Source organism: Terrapene carolina, unplaced genomic scaffold (assembly GCF_002925995.2).
Source record: "Terrapene carolina triunguis isolate 2854851 unplaced genomic scaffold, T_m_triunguis-2.0 Scaffold33715, whole genome shotgun sequence".
NCBI classification, from domain to species: domain Eukaryota; kingdom Metazoa; phylum Chordata; order Testudines; family Emydidae; genus Terrapene; species Terrapene triunguis.
The window spans coordinates 5,260,060-5,280,020 of NW_020698066.1; the positions used below are offsets into that span (position 1 = coordinate 5,260,060).

Sequence of the window (19,961 nt, forward strand, 5' to 3'; positions counted from 1 at the left end):
GTGCAGGCTCTGGTATGGGGCCAGAGATGAGGGATTTGGGGTGCAGGAGAGGGTTCCAGGCTGGGGCTGAAGGTTTCAGAGTGCAGGAGGGGGCTCCGGGCTGGAATCGAGGATTTGGAGGACAGGAGGGGGATCAGGGCTGGGGCAGAGGGTTGGGGCACGGGTGGGGGTGTGGGCAGCACTTACCTCAAGCAGCTCCCGGAAGCAGGGACATGTCCTCCCTCCGGCTCCTATGAGGAGGCATGGCCAGGCGGCTCTGCGCGCTGCCCCGCTCACAGGCGCTGCCCCTGCAGCTCCCATTGGCCATGGTTCCCGGCCAATGGGCTGGGAGCTGCGGAGTCAGCGCTCTGGGAGGAGGGGACGGAGGCAACGTGCAGATTACAGAGCCGCCTTGCTGCGCCTCCGCCAGCAACAGCAGGGACGGGGAGTTGCTTGCAGGGAGGCTCATCTCAGGCGGCTCCCCGTCCCTGCTGTTGCTGGCAGAGGTGCAGCCAGGCAGCTCTTCAGGCATGCTACATCCATCTGTAGGCACCACCCTCAGCAGCTCCCATTGGCCGCAGTTCCCGGCCAATGGGCTGGGAGCAGCTGAGTCAGCACTCGGGGAGGAAAGGGGGACGGAGGCAGCATGCACAGCTGCCTGGCTGCACCTCTGCCAGCAACAACAGGGACGGGGAGCCACTTGCGGGGAGCCGCCTGTGAGCACCCCCCACGGACCTCAAAATTTTTACCGTGGACACTTGTGTCAGTGTACAGACCTGTTGCCGACCCCTGGCCAGGTCCAATTTCTTCAACTAAAAGAAGCGCAGAGGGGATGTTTCATCTTATATTTTACCACTTGAATTATTCAGTTCCTCACACATTCCCTCAGGCCCCTTTAAATGGGTAAAAACTAGAGCAACATAAAAGAGCCCTGAAAGATGGAGGAGGATTCCTTCAGAGCAGCCACTGTTAAAGCCTGCCATAAGGATGTCTCCTGAGGACCTTCTGGCAACCCCTTGTGTGTGCGCATAGGGGCGGATACCAGGGAACAATGAGGGGATAAGAGAGGCATGCAAGGGTGGGACCCCAACACACAGCATTTCAGAGCTTCTGAGCAGCACTGGAGCCCAGAGGGTAGCCCGAGGAGGCTGCTATTACCTAGATATGTCTCCAGTGCTGTCTAAGTTTCACCAAGGTCCTCTCTGATGGTTGGCGCAGCCCATGATTGGGAGGGTGCAGAGCTGGTTTAAAGCCATCGTAGCAACCTCTCCCTCTAGACTGCGACTTTGTGCTGCTCTCAGAGGTGCAGCACAGGATCTCACTTTGTATACAGAATGGGGCAAGTGTTCTGGAAAAATATTTTATTCACAAAGAATTCACTGTTGGTTGACCTTAAACTCTCCACGAACTGTCTTCTGGCAGCAGAAACCATTAGAACCCTTTAGCCAAGTGATGAGAGTACTCAACTGGGAAGTAGGAGACCAGGATTCAATGCCCTCCTCTGCCTGAGATGGAGCAGGGATTAGAACTTGGTTCTTCCCCCATTGTAGGAGAGTGCCCTATTCACCGATCTATGGGTATTTGGGGGGCAGAACCGGCTCAGCCTCTCCTGTTGAAGCAGTTCCATATTTTAGAAACAGTCAATGGAATAGGGGGACTGGAATCCGGGTCTCCCACATCCTAAGTGAGTGTGCTAACCCCACCAGGGTAGAGTCATTCACAAACTCCTTCCTAGCCCAAAGACTATGAATGACTATGAATTGCCATTATGAAAACAGATAAGCAGACTTCAAAGTAGATCTCTCCAATTATCTTGGTTTGTTGTCTAATCAGTTGAAAGTGACAGAGGAGGAGGAAGACCTGAGTGTATTGGTTGATCACAGGATGACTTTGGGCCATCAATATGATGGGGCCAAGAAAAAGGTTAATGCAGTCCCAGGATGCATTAGGCGAGGTATTTCCAATAAAGACAGGGAAGTGTTAGTACCATTATACAAGGCACTAGTGAGACCTCATCTGGAATACTGCGTGCAATCCTGGTCTCCCATGTTTAAGAAAGATGAATTCAAACTGGAACAGGTGCAGAGAAGGGCTCCTAGGATGATCCGAGGAATGGAAAACCTACCTTACGAGAGGAGGCTCAAAGAGGTTGGCTTGTTTAGCCTAAACCAAACAAAGGCTAAGGGGAGACATGATTGCTGTCTATAAATACAGAGGGATAAATACCAGGGAGGGAGAGGAGTTATTTAAGTTAAGTGCCAATGTGAACACATGAATAAATGGATATGAACTGGCCATCAACAAGTTTAGGCTTGAAATTAGATGACTGTTTCTACCCATCAGAAGAGTGAAATTCTGGAACAGACCTCCAAGGGGAGGGGGGGAAGGGGGAACCTAACTGGCTTCAAGACTGAGCTTGATGAGTTTATGGAGGGCATGGTCTGATGGGACTGCCTATGCATGTGGCCCATTGGCGACTGCCAGTAGCAAAAATCCCCAATGGCTGGAGACAGGATATTAGATGGGGAGGGCTCTGAGTTACTACAGAGAATTCTTTCCCAGGTATCTATCTGGTGGGTCTTGCTCATATGCTCAGGGTCTGACTGATCGCCATATTTGGGGTCAAGAAGGAATCTTCCCCTGGGTCAGATTGGCAGAAACCCTGGGGGTTTTTCACTTTCCTCCACAGTTTGGGGCATGGGTCACTTTACTCATGGGGGAATTCTGCGCCATTCCTCATGCACAGAATTCATATCCCGTGCAGATTTTTTTGCTTCTCCACAGAAAAATCATTTTGATGAAGAAGCAAAGGGAAGCCACAAGAGTAGTCATGTGACCCTCCCCAGCAGTATGTTTTGGGTGCCCAGGGCAGCTGGCAGAGTGGTAAATCACTGTGGGGCAGGGGATGAGACTGGGGAAGACCCAGCTGGTGGTTCCTACCCTGCACCGGGCTTAGCTGCTAGTCCCGGCTGGGCAAGACAGGACTTTCTCTCCCCCTGCACAGCATCCGGGGCTGGGTCAGACCCACCCCCAGATTTTTCCCCAGGCTACAAGAAGCTCTGCACCCCCCCACACCCCACTTCCTGCACCCATTACTCCTCAGCTGCAGGAGGAAGTATCACTGTACAGGGAGCTGCTCCCCCATCCGCCTAACTGCCATGCAGCCAGACCCCCTCATATGCAAAGCCTCCTGCCGAGCCTCACCCCCTATACCCAGAAGCCCCCCTACCAAGCCCCACTCCCCCTGCACCTGGAACACCGACGAGCCACCGGCACCCAGATCCCCATACCACATCAAGCCCCACTCCCCCAGCATCTGGACCCCCCCCCACTGAACCTCCCATACCCAGCCCCCCCTGCCAAGCTCTATCCCCCCTGCACCCAGAACCCCCCTTCCACTGAGCCCCAACCACTTTCACCTGGACCCCCCCGCAGAGTCCCATTACCGTTGCACGCAGAACCCCCACAACAAGCCCCTGTGCATCTAGATCCCCCACTGAGCCATCCACACCCACATTACCCCACACAGAACCCTCCCAACCCACATCTGGCTCCCCGCCACACTTGGATCCTCCTGGGCTGAGCCTGCCTGCCCACACCTGGTGCACCTGGCATGGAGGGGCAGGGCCCTGGTATGTTTCTGGGGCAGGCCCGGTCCTTGCGCTGTGTCAGGGTTGGGTGTAACCTCACCATTGAGTCCATGTCCCGGGGGGAGCTGCAAAGTGATCTCCCATCTCTGTGCAGCCAGTAGCCTGTGCTCCCTAATGCCATACTGGAGTCTCCACATTTATTTGACAAATAAAATTTACAGAATTTTGAGATATGTGCAGAACTTTTAATTTTTTGGTGCAGAATTTTTAATATTGGGCACAGAATTCCCTCAGGACTAGTCACTTGCAGGTTTAAACTAGTGTAAACTGAAGTCTTTAAACCATGACTTGCGGATTTCAGTAACTCAGCCAGAGGTTATGGGTCTATTTCAGGAGTGGGTAGGCAAGGTTCTGTGGCCTGCACTGTGCAGGAAGTCAGACTAGATAATCATGATGGTCCCTTCTGGCCTTAAAGTCTATGAGAATTCATAGGCAAAGTGACATTTTTGTAGAGTCCTTCCCTAAACATGAGACAATGAACAAGACACTGGCCAGGAACTCAGGAGAAGTGGGATCTATCCTCAGTTCCACCACTGATCTGCTCTGTGACCTCGGGCAAATCACTTCAACTTTGTGCCTTGGTTCTCCTCCCTGACCCCCATCTATGAAATGGGGATACTGATACTTACCTCTCTTGTAAAGCACTTTGAGATCTCCTGATAATAAGAGCTAAGTATCAAATTCTGATCCTGCAATTAGCTCCAAACAACCAGAGCTCTCTGTAGGTGCAGAGGTCATTGCAGGACCCCAGGGCCTTAGTTAAGTTCACTGCACCTCATAGTCTCAAAGATTATTTTATTTTCCTCTTCTCTCCCCACCTTTAGTGTCATTTACTTCATTGTGATTCGAACCATATGGATGAAGAGTAAACCTCATGCTGCGATTATTTCCAACTGTACTGGTGAGTCTAGACTTTAGAGATGGGCCAAAGCCATAAAATTCTGATGTGGATCTTCTAACTTTTGATCCCCTTAAGTTTGAGAGCATCTGAACTCAGTCTTGGTATGATCCCAATGTCTAATTATTATTATTGAAGGAATTGTTTTCTTTTAATGGCTGTTTGCACAAATAGGTTAGAAATGAGTTGTGAACAATTTCCTCTTTCCTTGGACAGAGAGCCCATTTTCACAGGGGATAGATGATGAGAAAAAAGTGAGATCCCTTATTCCCTCTAAAGCGTCCATGCCTAGAACCAACCCTTTTTTACAATACTTTTGCTACATTTTGATATGCCTTTGCACTTCTGGATTCCAGTCAGCATCAGAAATACCCAAATGCAAAAGTAACAGAGACATGTTCTCCTGGGGTTTCTATCCCTATTCTGTAGGCCAAAGAGACTCAGACTGTTCTGATGTGATTTGGAAAAGTGAGAGTTTTTGGGAAGCTATTTGCTCTGAACCCAAACTACCAACCACTGGATGTTTCCTACTCACTAGCTGTCACCATCTTACTCATTCCCCTACTCACAACAGTACATGCTATGAAATAATCAATTAACCCTGAAGCTTAAGTGGAACCACAGTACTGAGATAGGAAGGAGAGCTATGATTTAATAAAACCAAAAATGTGTAGTCAGTGACACCACCTGAATTGCAGTTCCAATTACACATAGGCCATTGCTGTTTCTGGAGATTTACCTTCAACTCATATTTCAAATTGTTTGTAATTATATTTTATTACTAATTGTAACAATCTGAATGCCTGGATGGGAGGGGGATTTTATTATTATACCACTCTGATGTGCACACTCTAGGTTACCAATAATAAAATTATGCATCCAAAATTTGCACACACCTTTTTAATGCTAGCAGATCCCACACTAACATGCATAAATCAGGTACATTCAGCAATGCAAACATGAATATATCAATATACAGAAGTTTGCCCATTTATACATGAGCAATGAACACTTATGGGTTAGAAACATGACATGATGATGCTTCCACAATCAACATTGCATCATAATTATCAAACCTACCAGTCACAAAACTTGCAAAGATTTCCCTCCCCTCAGCAAGTCTGAGCAGGGCTGGTTTAGATTTCCAGCTACCCCAAATTCATAATGTAACAAGGCTCAGGTAGCCTGGAAGGATAAATCCATCTTATCATCTAAGAGGTATAGTCTCCTTTTGGGACTAGTCCTTAACTCCCATTAACATTAATATGAGATAGTTCAACTTCCAGATGGGATCTTTCACTGGCTACAAAGCCATCTTGATCCTTTTTACCAGTTACACCAATTATGTAGCCTCAACAAGCTCTTGCTGTAAGATGTGCAGAAGACATTAATATACACAGTCTCCCATTACCAAAGAGATCATTAAAGTTTCACTTCTAAGCTGAGGCTACACAAGACAAGAGGTCAGTTAATAAATATGATCCCAAAATGTGTTTATTATATTGAATGTAACTAATTTTACCTTAGAGTTGCCATGGACCAGGCTGTAGCTGGTCTGGGCTAGTAGTCAGAGCCGGAGTCAGGTGTAGTGGGCACAGCAGGCATCCAGGTTGGAGAATGAAGCCAAGGGTCTGCACCAGAGTCAACTGCCAATCACCACATCCAGGGGTCAAGTCAGAGTCAGAACCAGGAATCAAAGCTGAAGGTCAGAGCGGAGTCTGGGTTAGACTAAATGCCAAAACCAACATTTAAGCCAGAGTCTGGGTCAGCAGTTGGAGGCCAGGATCAAAGCCAGGAATGGTAACTGGTGATTGGAGATGAGACATAAGGCAGGAAATGGAGAAGAGATAACGACCAAGCATGGAGCAGGAGCACAGTGGGAACAGGACCAAAGGCAGGAGTGAGGCAGGAACAGAGGAAAAATCATGAACAAGGTTGGGTGCAGGAGAACAAGCAGGGTTGAATGCAGCTACAACAAGAAATCACCTTGTAGCTGAGAGAAACTTCCTGTCCCATCTTCTGGCCTAAATAGCGTGGTTGGACCAACCAGTGCAGCCGGGCAATCCACCAATCAGGGCTCCTGTGGGCGGAGCCTTGGCTGAGGCTATAGTCGTACTAGCTTCTTATCCCAACCAGTTTCAGCAGACCCTGGGTGTAGGCCAGGATGTAGAAGCTGTCTAGGGGGGCCTCAGACTGGGTTCAAACCCTGTGACATCACAACAGAGACAAAAGAAAAATGGATAATCACAGAGAAATCATGTATATTATAGTAATCACTCTGGTGTCATTCAATTATAGCTCTTGATTTTCCTCTCAGTTACCGTAGTGTGTTTTCCACAGAGTTGCACCTGATTTACACTACTGTAACTGAGAAGAGAGTCAGGTTCATGGCTTCTAAATTCAAGGCACATTTCGTTTCTGAGAAGCTGTTCAACAAAAGTCCTTTTAAATTATTATTAAACAAACATGAATAAGGGAAAATATATGATTGATTACCTGAGGGATAAAAAAGAGAAAAGGATTATTTAAGGGAACTGAGAACAGAGCTTTTTAAAATTCTTCTCAATAAAATGCGTTTAAGAAATGAATAGTAATTGTATTTTTCAAGGTCTTTTTTTAGTGACAATTTCTAACACCTTTCACAAAATATCGCATGTAAAGTAGCATTATTGCTGCTGCGTAAGTGGTTACCAGGGCCAAGATTTTCAAAAGTGACTAGTGATTTTGGGTGGCTCAGTTTTTGGCTGCCCAACCTGAGATGTACCTGCCCCAAAAATCAGTACAAAAAGTCAAAATCTCAATGAAATTGTTTTTGAATGTATAAAACAAAACTAATAATCCAAAGAAAAAAATATGCAGATTGGGTCAATGTAAATATTTCATTTTGATAATTCTGAAATGTTTTGTTTAATTTTTTACCTTTTTTATTTTTAAACTTTTTTTAGTATAAATTAATTAAATTTTCAAGATGAAAACTCATTTTGAACCAGAAAACAACACTTAACATTTCAAAAATGTCAAAATGGCGACTGATAATTTTGAAACTTTTGTCCAAAAAAGTTTCAAATAGGAAAATCCATCACATCTCTGATCCTTTTCTGGGAAGTTTTGGTTTTGATGAATCAGCATTTTTGAAAATTAAAAATGTTTTTCAGAAGATTCCCATCCAGTTCTAGTGCTGAGCATCTGATGGATGTTGATTTCAATTAGTGGAAGGTTGGCTCGATTCTATAACTCCATTGATCCCTGCATTTCCTGCTAGTTAATCGGAAGTCCTGCATTTAACCTTTCTCCCTCTTATTTCCCCAGATGGCAAATTCCGTGCCAGCTACACCCATCGAGGGATCATATCAAAGGCTAAAGTTAAAGCTATCAAGTACAGCATTGTAATTATTCTTGGTAAGTGACAATCATACAGTCGGTAGCTATATAGGTAAAGAGAATGAAAAGAGCTGGTATAGATAAGAGAGGGATTTGACTGACTGTAATCCAGAATTTTGGTTACAATGTATTTATGGAAGAACTGCTCTTTTAGCTATAGACAATATAAATGGTTCATCAGCAAATAGTAAAGATATTTAGAAAATGTTTAATTGTGAATGACTTTAACTTGGAATTGTATTTGTCCAGTGTATGTGTATTATTACTTCCACAATGGCATGTGTCTTCATTGTGCTTTACAGACAAATAAAATACAGGTCCCTAACCCAAACTAGTTTCGACCCTTAAAGGTCTAAACATGCACCCCTTGAAGACAAAGGCCCATAGTGCAGGATGTAGGGGTGCTGTTGCACCCCCTGGCTTGAAGCGGTTTCCATCATATATAGGGTTTACACTTTGGTTCAATGGCTCTCAGCACCCCCACTATACACATTGCTCCAGCACCCCTGTAAGGGCCAGATCCTCAGCTGAAATAAGCTGATGTAGCACCATTGACTTCAATGGAACAAAACAGGTTACATCAGCTGCAGATGAGTCCCAAAGTGTCCCTGACTTCAACAGGAGCAGCAGCAACTCCAGTAGTCACTGGTTAATTGAGCTCATTATGTCCATAACATTCAGCGGAATAATTCCAGATCCTCTTCAGGGCTGACTATGGTGCCACGGTAGCAATAGGTAAAGAGGGTGCCCCTAGGCCCCGCCGCCGGCACTGCAGCGGGGCTAAGGCAGGCTTCCTGCCCGCCCTCGCTCCACACCGTTCCCAGAGTGGCTGGCATGTCCCTGCAGCCCCTGAAAGGGGGTCTCCGCGCGTTGCCCTGGCTTGAGCGCCAACTCCACAGCTCCCATTGTCTGGGAACTGCGACCAATGGGAGCTGCGGGGGGGGGGGCGGTGCCTATGGGCAGTGGCATGCAGAGACCCTCTGGGCCCCCTGCCTAGGAGCCGCTGCCAGAGTGGTGTGCCGGTTGCTTTCGTGAGTTGCCCGAGGTAAGCACTGACCCCCTCCTGCACCCCAACCCCCTGTCCCAGCCTACAGCCCACACTCCACACCCATGCCCACACTCAAACTCCCTCCCAGAGCCTGACCCTGCACTCCCTCCCACACCTAAACTCCCTCCCAGGGCCTGCACCCCGCACCCCCTCCCACACCCCAACCCCCTGGCCCAGCCTGGTGAAAGTGAGTGAGGGTGGGGGAGAGTAAGCAAAGAAGGGAGGGGGGATGGAATGAGCAGGGGGTGGGGCCTCAGAGAAGGGGCGGGACAGGGGCATGGTCTTTGTGCGATTAGACAGGTCTTTGGGTTTGTGCGATTAGACAGTTGGCAACCCTACTGGGGGGGCACATGTGGAAGCCCTGGCCGTGCCGGAAGAGTATGCCCAGCAGTGCAACTGGCAGCTCGCTGGGCACCAGCCAGCGCAGGCGCAGCAACACTCCCCCCAAATGTCAGGCGGACACTGACTGCTCTGCCCAGGGGCCCGGAATTGCTGTCGGCGGGCTCGCAGAGCTAGATGTTAGAATGAAAGTTCCACATGGACTCATTTGCAAAGGAAGGATTTTAACTAGCACTTTAAGGGTAGAGCCCCGAGGATGACTTTTCCCAAAGGTGATGTAGTGGAAACACACTGAGTTTTGATCTCTCTGATAAGTTCAACTCCTTTCTAGAATGAGATTTTCTACGTAATCAAAGTATCATCTGACCTCATCCTCAAAGGAAACCTGCACAACGCTTTCAAAAGACAAGCCTGGGAGCTTAAATCCATAACTTTGCTAGACACTAAAAATCAGGGACTGAATAAATAGATACTGGGTTTATGGCTTATTATAATAATTTGTAACCCACTAACAACTTTCCACCCACCCCTTTCCTCCCTATGACTGTAGGGATGTGAACAGGCCACTTCACCTTGAATGGTTCCTTGAAATATGTGTTAACTACTTAGGCTAAACAATCTGTTCCATATTGTATTGAGCTATGACACTCTGATTAAGTTTCCCAAACTGGAAAAACAGCTTTGTGTAAGTTCAAAAGCTTGTCTCTCTCTCTCACCAACAGAAGTTGGTCTAATAAAAAATATTACCTCACCTACCTTGTCTCTCCTTACCCTCAGTCATTTAAAAAGAACTCTGTGAATGTTTAATAATGGAGGTAGTTGATGGATGTGTATGGTTGTGGCTCCATTGGATACAACTCTTCTCATTTATCTGATCTGCCCCATCTCTCTCTGCATAGACCTACATGGTTATCTCAGAGTTCTGCTCTGTAGTGTGCAATCATCTACTTCCCCACTTCCTGAACAATGGAACTCTGCTGGTGGCACCTGTGTTCAGAGCCTTCCACAATCCTTGCTTGTGCTGAAGTCTTTTGTTCTTCATGAGTGAATGTCGGATTTATGTATTACCATTTAAATTAACAAGCACATTGGAAGATTAAATGGTTGACATCGTCTGGTTTGAGACCTCTTTTGGAGATATTTACACCCCACAGTGTTCCTGATTAATATGTGAGGCATACACAATTCATGCATAAAAAGATACCGTGAAAACCACTGTACTTCGACTTCATTTTCTACTGTTCTATCTGCTGTGACTAAGAAGTGAAGACATCTGGGAAGCAGGGGGTAAAGAGAGAAAAGTTTAGCACTCTGATTCAATGCTAGAAGCATGCTGATTGCCCAAATGGGAACAGTGAGCTTTCCCTACCTCACTGCATAGCGGAGGTCTTGGTGCAGGTGTCGTTCTGCATTCATTTCCCAGGGAAACAAAATTATATTAGTGGAATGATGATGCTGACACTGCATGGAGATAAATAAAGGCTGCAGCACCCAGGGCTTGAGATTAGCCGGTAGTGCTACACAGGAAGACAATTGTAGCCATTTACTTATACAGCTGACACCCACGCCTGCATCTACAGATGGGTATTTTCATGGTAGCATACTCAGAGATGCACATACCCTTTCTCTTCAAGCACAGCATTTATACTGACATATTTTGTGGAAAAAACTATACCGTAGTTGCTTGTTTCATTGTTTAGTGCTAGCGTTTGCAATTACCAAAAACATTTGTCTGAATCATGCTTTTCACAAGAACAGAATCACAGCTATTTTTTTAAACTCATCTGTGTGGCAATCAGGGCCGGCTCCAGGCTCCAGCTTAACAAGCAGGTGCTTGGGGCGGCCAAGGGAGAGGGGCGGCACCTGCGGCAATTTGGGGGCGGCAGATCCCTCACTCCCTCTAGGAGCGAAAAACCTGCCACTGAACTGCTGCCGCCGATCGCGGCTTTTTTTTTTTTTTCCTATTGACGCCGATAGCGGCCGCAGGGTGTGATAGTGGCTTTTTTTCTGCTTGGGGCGGCAGAAATGCTGGAGCCGGCCCTGGTGGCAATAAAAGAAAGCCTTTGTTACAGTCTACTGCCTCTACAAGGCTGTCCATAACAGCTGCTAACCTTATTGAATGTTGAAGCTTATGCTCATTAAAAATGTCTGATTGGGATTTTCAAAGGAGACTCAGCAAGAGAGGTACATAAATCCCTTTGTACCATAGGCGTCGACTCCATGGGTGCACCCACCGGCCTAGACCAAGTGCACCCACTGGCAGAACGGGGGGTTGAGCTCCCCCAGGACCCGGAGGAAGCCAGTGCCTGTGCTTTGTACTTCACTGGATGTTGGGGAATTGAGGGTTAATACCCGGCATTATATATATATGAAGGAAAGCAGTTTGCTCATTCCTTGCATATCTTGAATGTGCTCAGACAAGGGTCAGCTGAGAAATACAACAACATTCAAAGGTGGCAAAATGTAAGCTCGGGATATGCATTTGAGGGCAGGTCTATGCTTCAAACAGTGCAGCGGCACAGCTGCACCAGTGCACCTATGCCTCTATAGCACTTCAGAGATGACACTGCTACGCCAATGAGAGAAGCTCTTCAGTGTAGTTAATCCACCTCCGTGAGAGGCAGTAGCTATGTCGATGGGAGAAGGTCTCCTGTTGACTTAGCGCTGTTGTAGCGTAGATTTTTCACACCCCATAGCGACGGAGTTATACCAATGTACGTTTATAGTGTAGCGCTTGCCTGAAATAACATTGTTTTGTTTTGAAGTATTCCTGGACATCGGGCAGCATGCTCTTTTCTGAGCCCACAGCTAGACATGCATTCACAGCCAATGAGTGATATTCTGTAGGGGTGAATTCCCCCATTCCAATAGCTCCCCATAAATCTTGACTCAACACACTTTGTGTGGGGGGCACTACATGGGGGCTGGGTAGGACAGAATCCATCCTGCGGGCAAGGCAAGAGGTAATTTTGTAGCCTGTTAATATCTACTGTGACAGCTCTGGACTGGAATAGGGGCCATGAACCATGCATGTTACATTATCGCAACCCTCCCTCTTCTTCTCCAAATCCTGCTTTCAGGGGTGGCCTATGCTGAACTGGCACAGAGTACTTCCATGCATTCATTCTGTAGCACCCTCCAGCCACTGTGCAGAACCACAGTGAGTCTGCTGTGGTTTGGAGTGAGAGTGCAGAAGAGAGTCTTGTCTCTTACCCTACGTGCATCTTGTAAACATAGTGCAGTTAACATGGGGTTAGTTTTGCGGTGACTGAGTTTACACTAGCTGTTCGCACAGGGGACCATTAGCACAACCATTCACTGTATTTGATGATGTTTTAATTGGCTATTTATCCTTATGATTATATTTCAGTTGTCTAGTTCTCTCATAATGCCTAGATGTGTCTAGGGGGACCACTTTATGAATACACTTACTGGAAGAATCACAAAATGTTATGGTTATTACAATAAAAATAAAGGAGCAGATATATGAAGATCTAATAACTAATCCCTTAACTAGGACTTTTTAATAGGGAGAGAGACTCTTGCGTAAGCAAACATATATGTGGCCAATCTGTTTTATGGTAATCTTCTTAAATACTCACCCCATCTAACTTCAGCATTTTAAATCTCCCTCTCTCTTTTGCAGCATTTGTCCTCTGCTGGAGTCCTTACTTTCTCTTTGATATCCTGGACAACTTCAATGTACTCCCTCAGACCAAAAAACGCTTCTATGCATCTGTGATTATTCAAAATCTACCATCTTTAAACAGTGCCGTTAATCCCCTTATCTACTGCATCTTCAGCAACATCCTCTGCCGTCCTTTTTTTGGGTACTGCTTCATTATTGCAGTAGCTGCTGTATATCACCTACTCTTCTTCCCTTAAAAAAATTGAAATAAAATAAAATAAAAGGGAGGGGGGACATAAATACAATTTTTAAACTTTACCAATTGTGTGTAGATAATTCTATTTTTTTATATTTTAATTTTTACCTCTTATTTCCTTTAGGAAAAGAAGAGCAAGAAACTTAGGGGGAACTTTCAAAGACCGAACTGATGGGCAGGAAATGCAGGCTGTGTCCAAGCCCGAATACATCTAGAGTGCATATATCAAGACCCCCGCTATTACTGCCTTGGGAATGCTGACATCTCATTCTTGCTCTGTAGCATATGGATTTCAGAATGGCATAGCAAATTCTTTCACTGTACACCCTATGGGCCAAATTCAGCCCTGGGATAAAGGAAAGTTGCATGCTCTTATGCCAAGACTGAATTTAGCTCTCTATTTCCAGAGAAGCTGTATCCAAGTACAGCTTGTATCCAAGCGGTGTACCTGAATGTAAATATATTTTATCTATCAGGATTTTCTATCTGTTTGTAAAGATTATCTTGTTGAAGCTATATACAGTTACCGACTGATGTAACTTGTAAAGAGCATTTAGAGCTAATTACAGACGGGGCCTTATTTAATACATTTGCAATGAAGTGTTGGCATCATCGCAACTCAGCCCACATTTAATTTATTGGTGAGATTTTGGTTTCTTTAGATACCACGATATATGAAGTATACAAAAAGGCGGCGGGGGGGGAGGAGGGAGATGGTAATTAATGGGTCAAAATCATCAGGGGATATAAACTGGTGTAGCACCATTGAAGCTTTAGAATGCCACTGTTTTATAACAGATGTCGATCTTGCCCCACCTGTTTAAGTAAGAGCTAGTGCAATATTTGTAAAACTACACCAGCGCAGATAGCTTAAATTGTTTAAAAAAATATGGAAGCCTCTAAATTGCAATGTAAAGCCAGATCCCACAAACACCTTTGTGAGTAGTCCCAGTGAAATCAACAGGACTATTTGTATCCATATTCCTGTTTGCCAAAGGTTATATTTAGTACACTTTTAACAACTGATGAATTGCCTTCAGCAACTAAAGAACTTTACCTCAGTTTTTGCTGTATTCTAGGTAGTCTCTATAGCAAACATGGGGCCGTTTATGTAATACTGCATATCAAGAGCTAATATTACCTATCTACTGTATCTAAGGCAAAATGAACACTAGCACCTACATGTTGCAAACTATGGGCAATATGGAATAGGATACCATTGCTGTCATTCTTGCATACCTTTGGGTCATTTTGGTAAATGCACTAGGTAAGCACTGTAATACCAGGTTGAGCTTGGCTCGCTCTCATTTGTGGACAGTAGTGCCAGTTTTCACAGAGCCTTTCATTCATCTACTGTACGCACTACTGTTTATGCTGCTGGCCTTGTCTGCATTCTGTTGTTGCTGCTCCCACACACGTTCTTTACAATGAATGTTCCAGTAGATTTTTGACTCACTCCACTGATCTCTCAGTGATGTGATATTACAGTCTTGTTACCCACATATAAATCCTGCTCAGGATAAGCTCTCTATAGCCCATCTATATTTTAAAGATTCCTCTTTTAACTAAGGCTAGGGATGGAGGGGGGAAAAATTATAGCCTGCTCAAATCTTCACCCTACCCAAACAGCTGACTCTAAATATTTATTCAGGTTTAGACTGGTTCCAATTTCAATTAATTCCCCCTTCTTCTGCCCTCTGACTCCAAGCATGAATGCAGTTACCACCCTTTTACCTTTAAACACCGCCTAGTTTCTTTCCACCTCATGAACCTCTGATAAACCCCAAACTCCCGCCTCTTCCAACCTGAGATCCCATACAGTAGGCCTGTTCTTGCACTGCTGTGTCTTTGGAGTTCCCAGTGTAGGATCCAGCATCTCTCTCTCTGCTTGTCCTAGGCCTCAATAAATTGAAACTATTGTATGCATTCTAAAATGTGCTGTACACCCTGGAGTGCAAAAAAAAAAAGCTGAATCTTCAAATGTAGGATGAAGAGAAGAGGGGTCAAAGATAGGGAGACCCTATTGGGATGAATTGGTGGGATCTAAAGTGTAAGATCATTGGGACAGAGATTGTTTTCTTTGTGTTAGTATAGTGCTAACACAATGGGGATCTGACCTATTTAGAACCTTTAGACACTGCTGTAATGTAAGAACATAAGAAAGGCCATAGTGGATCAGATCAATGGTCCATCTAGCCCATTGTCTCTGACAGAGCACTTATCAAGTGACCCTATTGTCCACTCCCAGCTTCTGGCAGTCAGAGGTTTAGGGACACCCAGAGAATGGGGTTGTACCCCTGACCAACTTGACTAATAGCTACTGATGGACCTATCCTCCATGAACTTATCTAATTCATTTTTGAACCCAATTATACTTTTAGCCCTTACAATATTCTCTGGGAAAGAGTGCCTCTGATTGACTGTGCGTTGTGTGAAAAAGTACTTCCTTATGTTTGTTTTAAACCTGCTGCCTATTAATTTCATTGGTGACTCCAGGGTCGTGTGTTATGTGAAGGAGTAAATAACACTTCCCTATTCACTTTCTCCACACCATTCATAATTTTATAGACCTCTATCATATTCCCCCCTTAGTTGTCTTTTTTTGTAAGATGAACAGTTCCAGTCCTTTAAATCTCTCCTCATATGGAAGCTGTTCCATACCCTTAATCATTTTTGTTGCCCTTCTCTATACCTTTTCCAATTCAAATATATCTTGTATGAGATGGGGTGACCAGAATTACACGCAGTATTCAAATTGTGGGCATACTATGGATGATATAGTGGCATTATAATATGTTTTGTCTTATCATCTGTCCCTTTCCTAATGGATCCTAACATTGTTAGCTTTTTTGACTGCTGCTTCAGGATCTATTGGAAGGTTACAGATAAGGAAATTCTCATTAAAGGAACCCAGGGAACAGGGAGGTGCAAGGGGACTATTGGCGAATTACAAGGAAGGAGGCAGAAGTCAAGCAACGCACTGTCAACTTGTGGAACTCCTTGCCAGAGGATGTTGTGAAGGCCAATACTGTAACGGGGTTCAAAAGGGAGCTAGATAGATTCATGGAAGATAATCCATCCATGGCTATTAGCCAGGATGGGCAGGAATGGTGTCCTTAGCCTCTGTTTGCCAGAAGCTGGGATTGGGGGACAGGGCATGGATCACTTGATGATAACCTGTTTGTTCATTCCCTTGGGGCACCTGCCATTGGCCACTGTCAGAAGCCAGGATACTGGGCTTGATGGACCTTTGGTCTGACCCAGTATGGCCGTTCTTATGTTCTATTAATTAGAGGGTCATGGAGAAGTGGAGCCTCAAAGTTAGGATAAACATGAGAAATTAACTTTTTATGGTTCAGTCTTGTCAAATCCAGGACTAGGCCATAGACGGTGATCCACCATGTTTCCATCATTTAGAATTCCCTTCCATAAGCTCTCAGGGAATCTTCCTTGCTTAGTGTTCTCAAATGCAAAACTCAATGGTGTCAAAGGGCTTGGCTACACTTGCAAGTTAGAGTGCATTAAATCAGCCCCGGGCACCATAACTCCTGAGGTGTCCACACTGGCAAGGCACTTAGAGCGCCTGAACTCTGCTGCTGGAGCACTCCTGGTAATCTACCTTCACAAGAAGCACAGAGCTTGCTGCATCCCTGCTGGAGCGCCAGGGTGTCAGTGTGGACAATATGTTGCATTACTGAGCTGTGATTGCCCTCCAGAAATGTCCCATAATCCCCTGAAGTTAAGTAGCCACTCTAGTCATTGTTTTGAACTCGGCTGCAGGCATGCGGATATCCCCTTTCAAAGCTCCATTTCTGACAGCTGGCTGCTTATCTGCTCCGGAACACTAAGCAAACCTTTACTGTGGAATGCTGCTGCTGCCGCTGAGGCAGGCGTTTGTGTGTGTAGGGCGGGGGGGGGGTTGCTGATGTCAGGGTTTCCCCCTTCCCCCTGCCTGAACTTACAAGACAGCATGCTGACCCCCAAAACACACAGTCTCTCCCCACACGTACACACAACATATTCCCTCTCACACTTCTCACCCCCTCATTTGAAAAGCAGTTGGCAATCTAATAGGATGCCCATGAAACAATGGGATTGGGAAACCTGCATCATGTGATGCTGTGCCTGCCCCATTAGGCATTGCAACCCCTTCCAAAGTACGCTGCTGTCACTTGCACACTGGGATAGCTACCACAACGCACTGCTCTCTGTGGCGTTGCAAGAGCTGCTAATGTAAACATGCTTCACAGTCACAAGGAGCAAGTGTGAACACACAGCAGCGCTTCCCCTGCTGCTGTCTCTGAGGGCTGGTTTAACTCCTGGCCCTGGTTTAACTCCTGGCGCTCTGCATCTGCAAGTGTAGCCATAACCTTACTGATTTAGCTGGTGGGCTAGCTATATTGATTTCAATATTTATTTTGGTGTAAGGCATCGTAAAATGTTTGCATGATACTGTACTCTGATCAGTTCTATTGCACTGTATATTGTACTATAAATTCTGATCTGAGTTTATTTCTCCTCCAAGATTTGCATTTCTATGTAAGTGGGATGTGTTTATAGGGGTTTTTATAATCCTTTACAGTCAGCTTGCTCCCTGCAAAGAAATCTGAATAAATCGTATTTGCTTATGTATATTACAGTAGTCATTTTTTTTTTAAACTAGTAGGTACAAGGCATCTCATTTATGGTTTATATGTTCTCGTGAGACCAAGATAATCAAAAAGAAAATCCTTAATATAATTATGTAAAAAAAAAAAAAGATTTATGATTAATTAAAACAATGAAGCGACAATTCCTCATAACAGAGTCACTTTAGACAGATTGCATGTAAGGATTAGATAATATTTCCTATTTTCAGTTATTTACAACCTGGAGAAGGGGGTGACATTTTTCAGGCTGAACTTGGCTTTAGCCTGGGAGGTTTTGTTTGTTTCTTTCTTTTCTGACGTAAACACACACATTTTCTACTTTTAAATTCTTAGCACATTTTAGAAATATATTATCTACATTTCAGATATTCTGCGGGGCTCCAGGAAAGTCAAACAGATTTTCATTTGACAAATTAATTTAAGCCCTGAGCCTGCAAACACTGAACTTGTGCTTCACTTTAAGAACATAAATAACTCCCATTAAAGTTAAGCACATGTATAAGTGTTGGCAGGCCCTGGGCCTCAAGCTTTATCTGAAACCAGTCACCATTTGGTTTCAGAGTAACAGTTATTGTTATTTTCATCAAGCACAATTCTGTACCAGCTGCCATTTTCATGATAACATAATTTTGAATTGACTGAATTGAATTATCTGCATGAGCATCTACCTGCTTAAATGGCTCCATAATAATTATATCTGAATGCTGCCCAAGTATTTAAAAATAGCAATAATACATTTCTCTTAGGCCAGGTCTACCCGTACAGCGTTACAGGAGCACAGCTGTACTAATGCCGCTGCAGCATGTCTGGTGACAACACTCTATGCCAACATTCTATCCCTTCGGCATAAAAAACACACCTCGGCGAACAGCAGAACTGTGCACACAAGTGGTTGTGTCCGTGTAACTTATGTTGCTTAGGAGGGTGGTTTATTCACACCCCTGAACATAAGTTATGCCAACATAGGTTGTAGTGTAGACAGCCTCCCATACAGGTCTTTCTTTTTTATTTCTCTTTGTTGTGTATGTGCTGTGTGAAAAGCTAAGCCAAAGAGATGAGTTTCGCATTTATCTCTGAAAGAGGTTAGTTCCAGGATTATCCTTACCTCTTGCAGGAATGAGTCCCCTGATCCAGGGCCAGCTCTAGCTAAAGATTTGTCTTCTGCATTCACAAGCTACTCCCTCTTGGGTGGCAGTTTCATTGTTCCACTGCAATATAGTTGTCATGGCAGATCCCAGTCATGTCAGGTGATGTGATCTCTCCAGTAGCTAGGGCCAATCTCATGCAGGGCTTTGAATATCAGGTCAGAGACACTGAACAGCATGAAAAGTAGAACATTCAGGTGATCTGTCCATAGACCCATAGAAATATAGGACTGGCAGGAACCTCAGGAGGTCATCTAGTCCACCTCCCACTGCAGAATGAAAGCAAATTCAGAAACACAAAATTTTCCACAGAATGGAAATTCCAGCTCCCTCACAGCTTGAGATATTAGAGGGCCTGAATGAATTAAGTGTTATGGTTCTAGTGTTCTGAATGTTCTTCTCAGCTTGGCTATTGTAGGCATTCAGCATTTATTGATAGTGGGGTTGATCTCTGCAGCTCTTGAAGTCTCAAATGAGCAGGGTGCATAATTTACTCCTGCGGGAATTCTGCCCCAGTCCTCAATGCAGAATTTGCTCAGAAATTAATGACAGGTTTCAGAGTAGCAGCCATGTTAGTCTGTATCCGCAAAGCATAAGCTTTCGTGGGCTACAGCCCACTTCTTCGGATGCATATAGAGTGAAACATATATTGAGGGGAGAGTGTGTATATATATATATATATATATACACACACACACACATACACACACACAGAGTCTCTGAGCTGGAATTGATATGCAAACTAGATACAATCAACTCAGGATTGAATAAGGACTGGGAATGGCTGAGTCATTACAAACATTGAATCTATCTCCCCTTGTAAGTATTCTCACACTTCTTATCAAACTGTCTGTACTGAGCTATCTTGATTATCACTTCAAAAGTTTTTTTTCTCTTACTTAATTGGCCTCTCAGAGTTGGTAAGAACTCCCACCTGTTCAGTGTGTGTGTGTGTGTGTGTGTGTGTGTGTGTGTGTGTGTGTGTGTG

General features: G+C 44.9%; 1 protein-coding gene across 1 annotated transcript in view; it reads left to right on the forward strand.

Moving 5' to 3' along the window:
* Window positions 1-13,394, forward strand: part of LOC112117054 (neuropeptide S receptor) — a 91,278-nt gene extending 77,884 nt beyond the window's left edge. The window contains exons 4-6 of the mRNA XM_026663473.1: window positions 7,837-7,926; window positions 12,942-13,125; window positions 13,304-13,394. Coding sequence (XP_026519258.1) covers window positions 7,837-7,926; window positions 12,942-13,125; window positions 13,304-13,394 — 365 coding nt within the window. The remainder of the gene's footprint in view (window positions 1-7,836; window positions 7,927-12,941; window positions 13,126-13,303) is intronic.
* The last annotated feature ends 6,567 nt before the right edge of the window (window positions 13,395-19,961 follow it).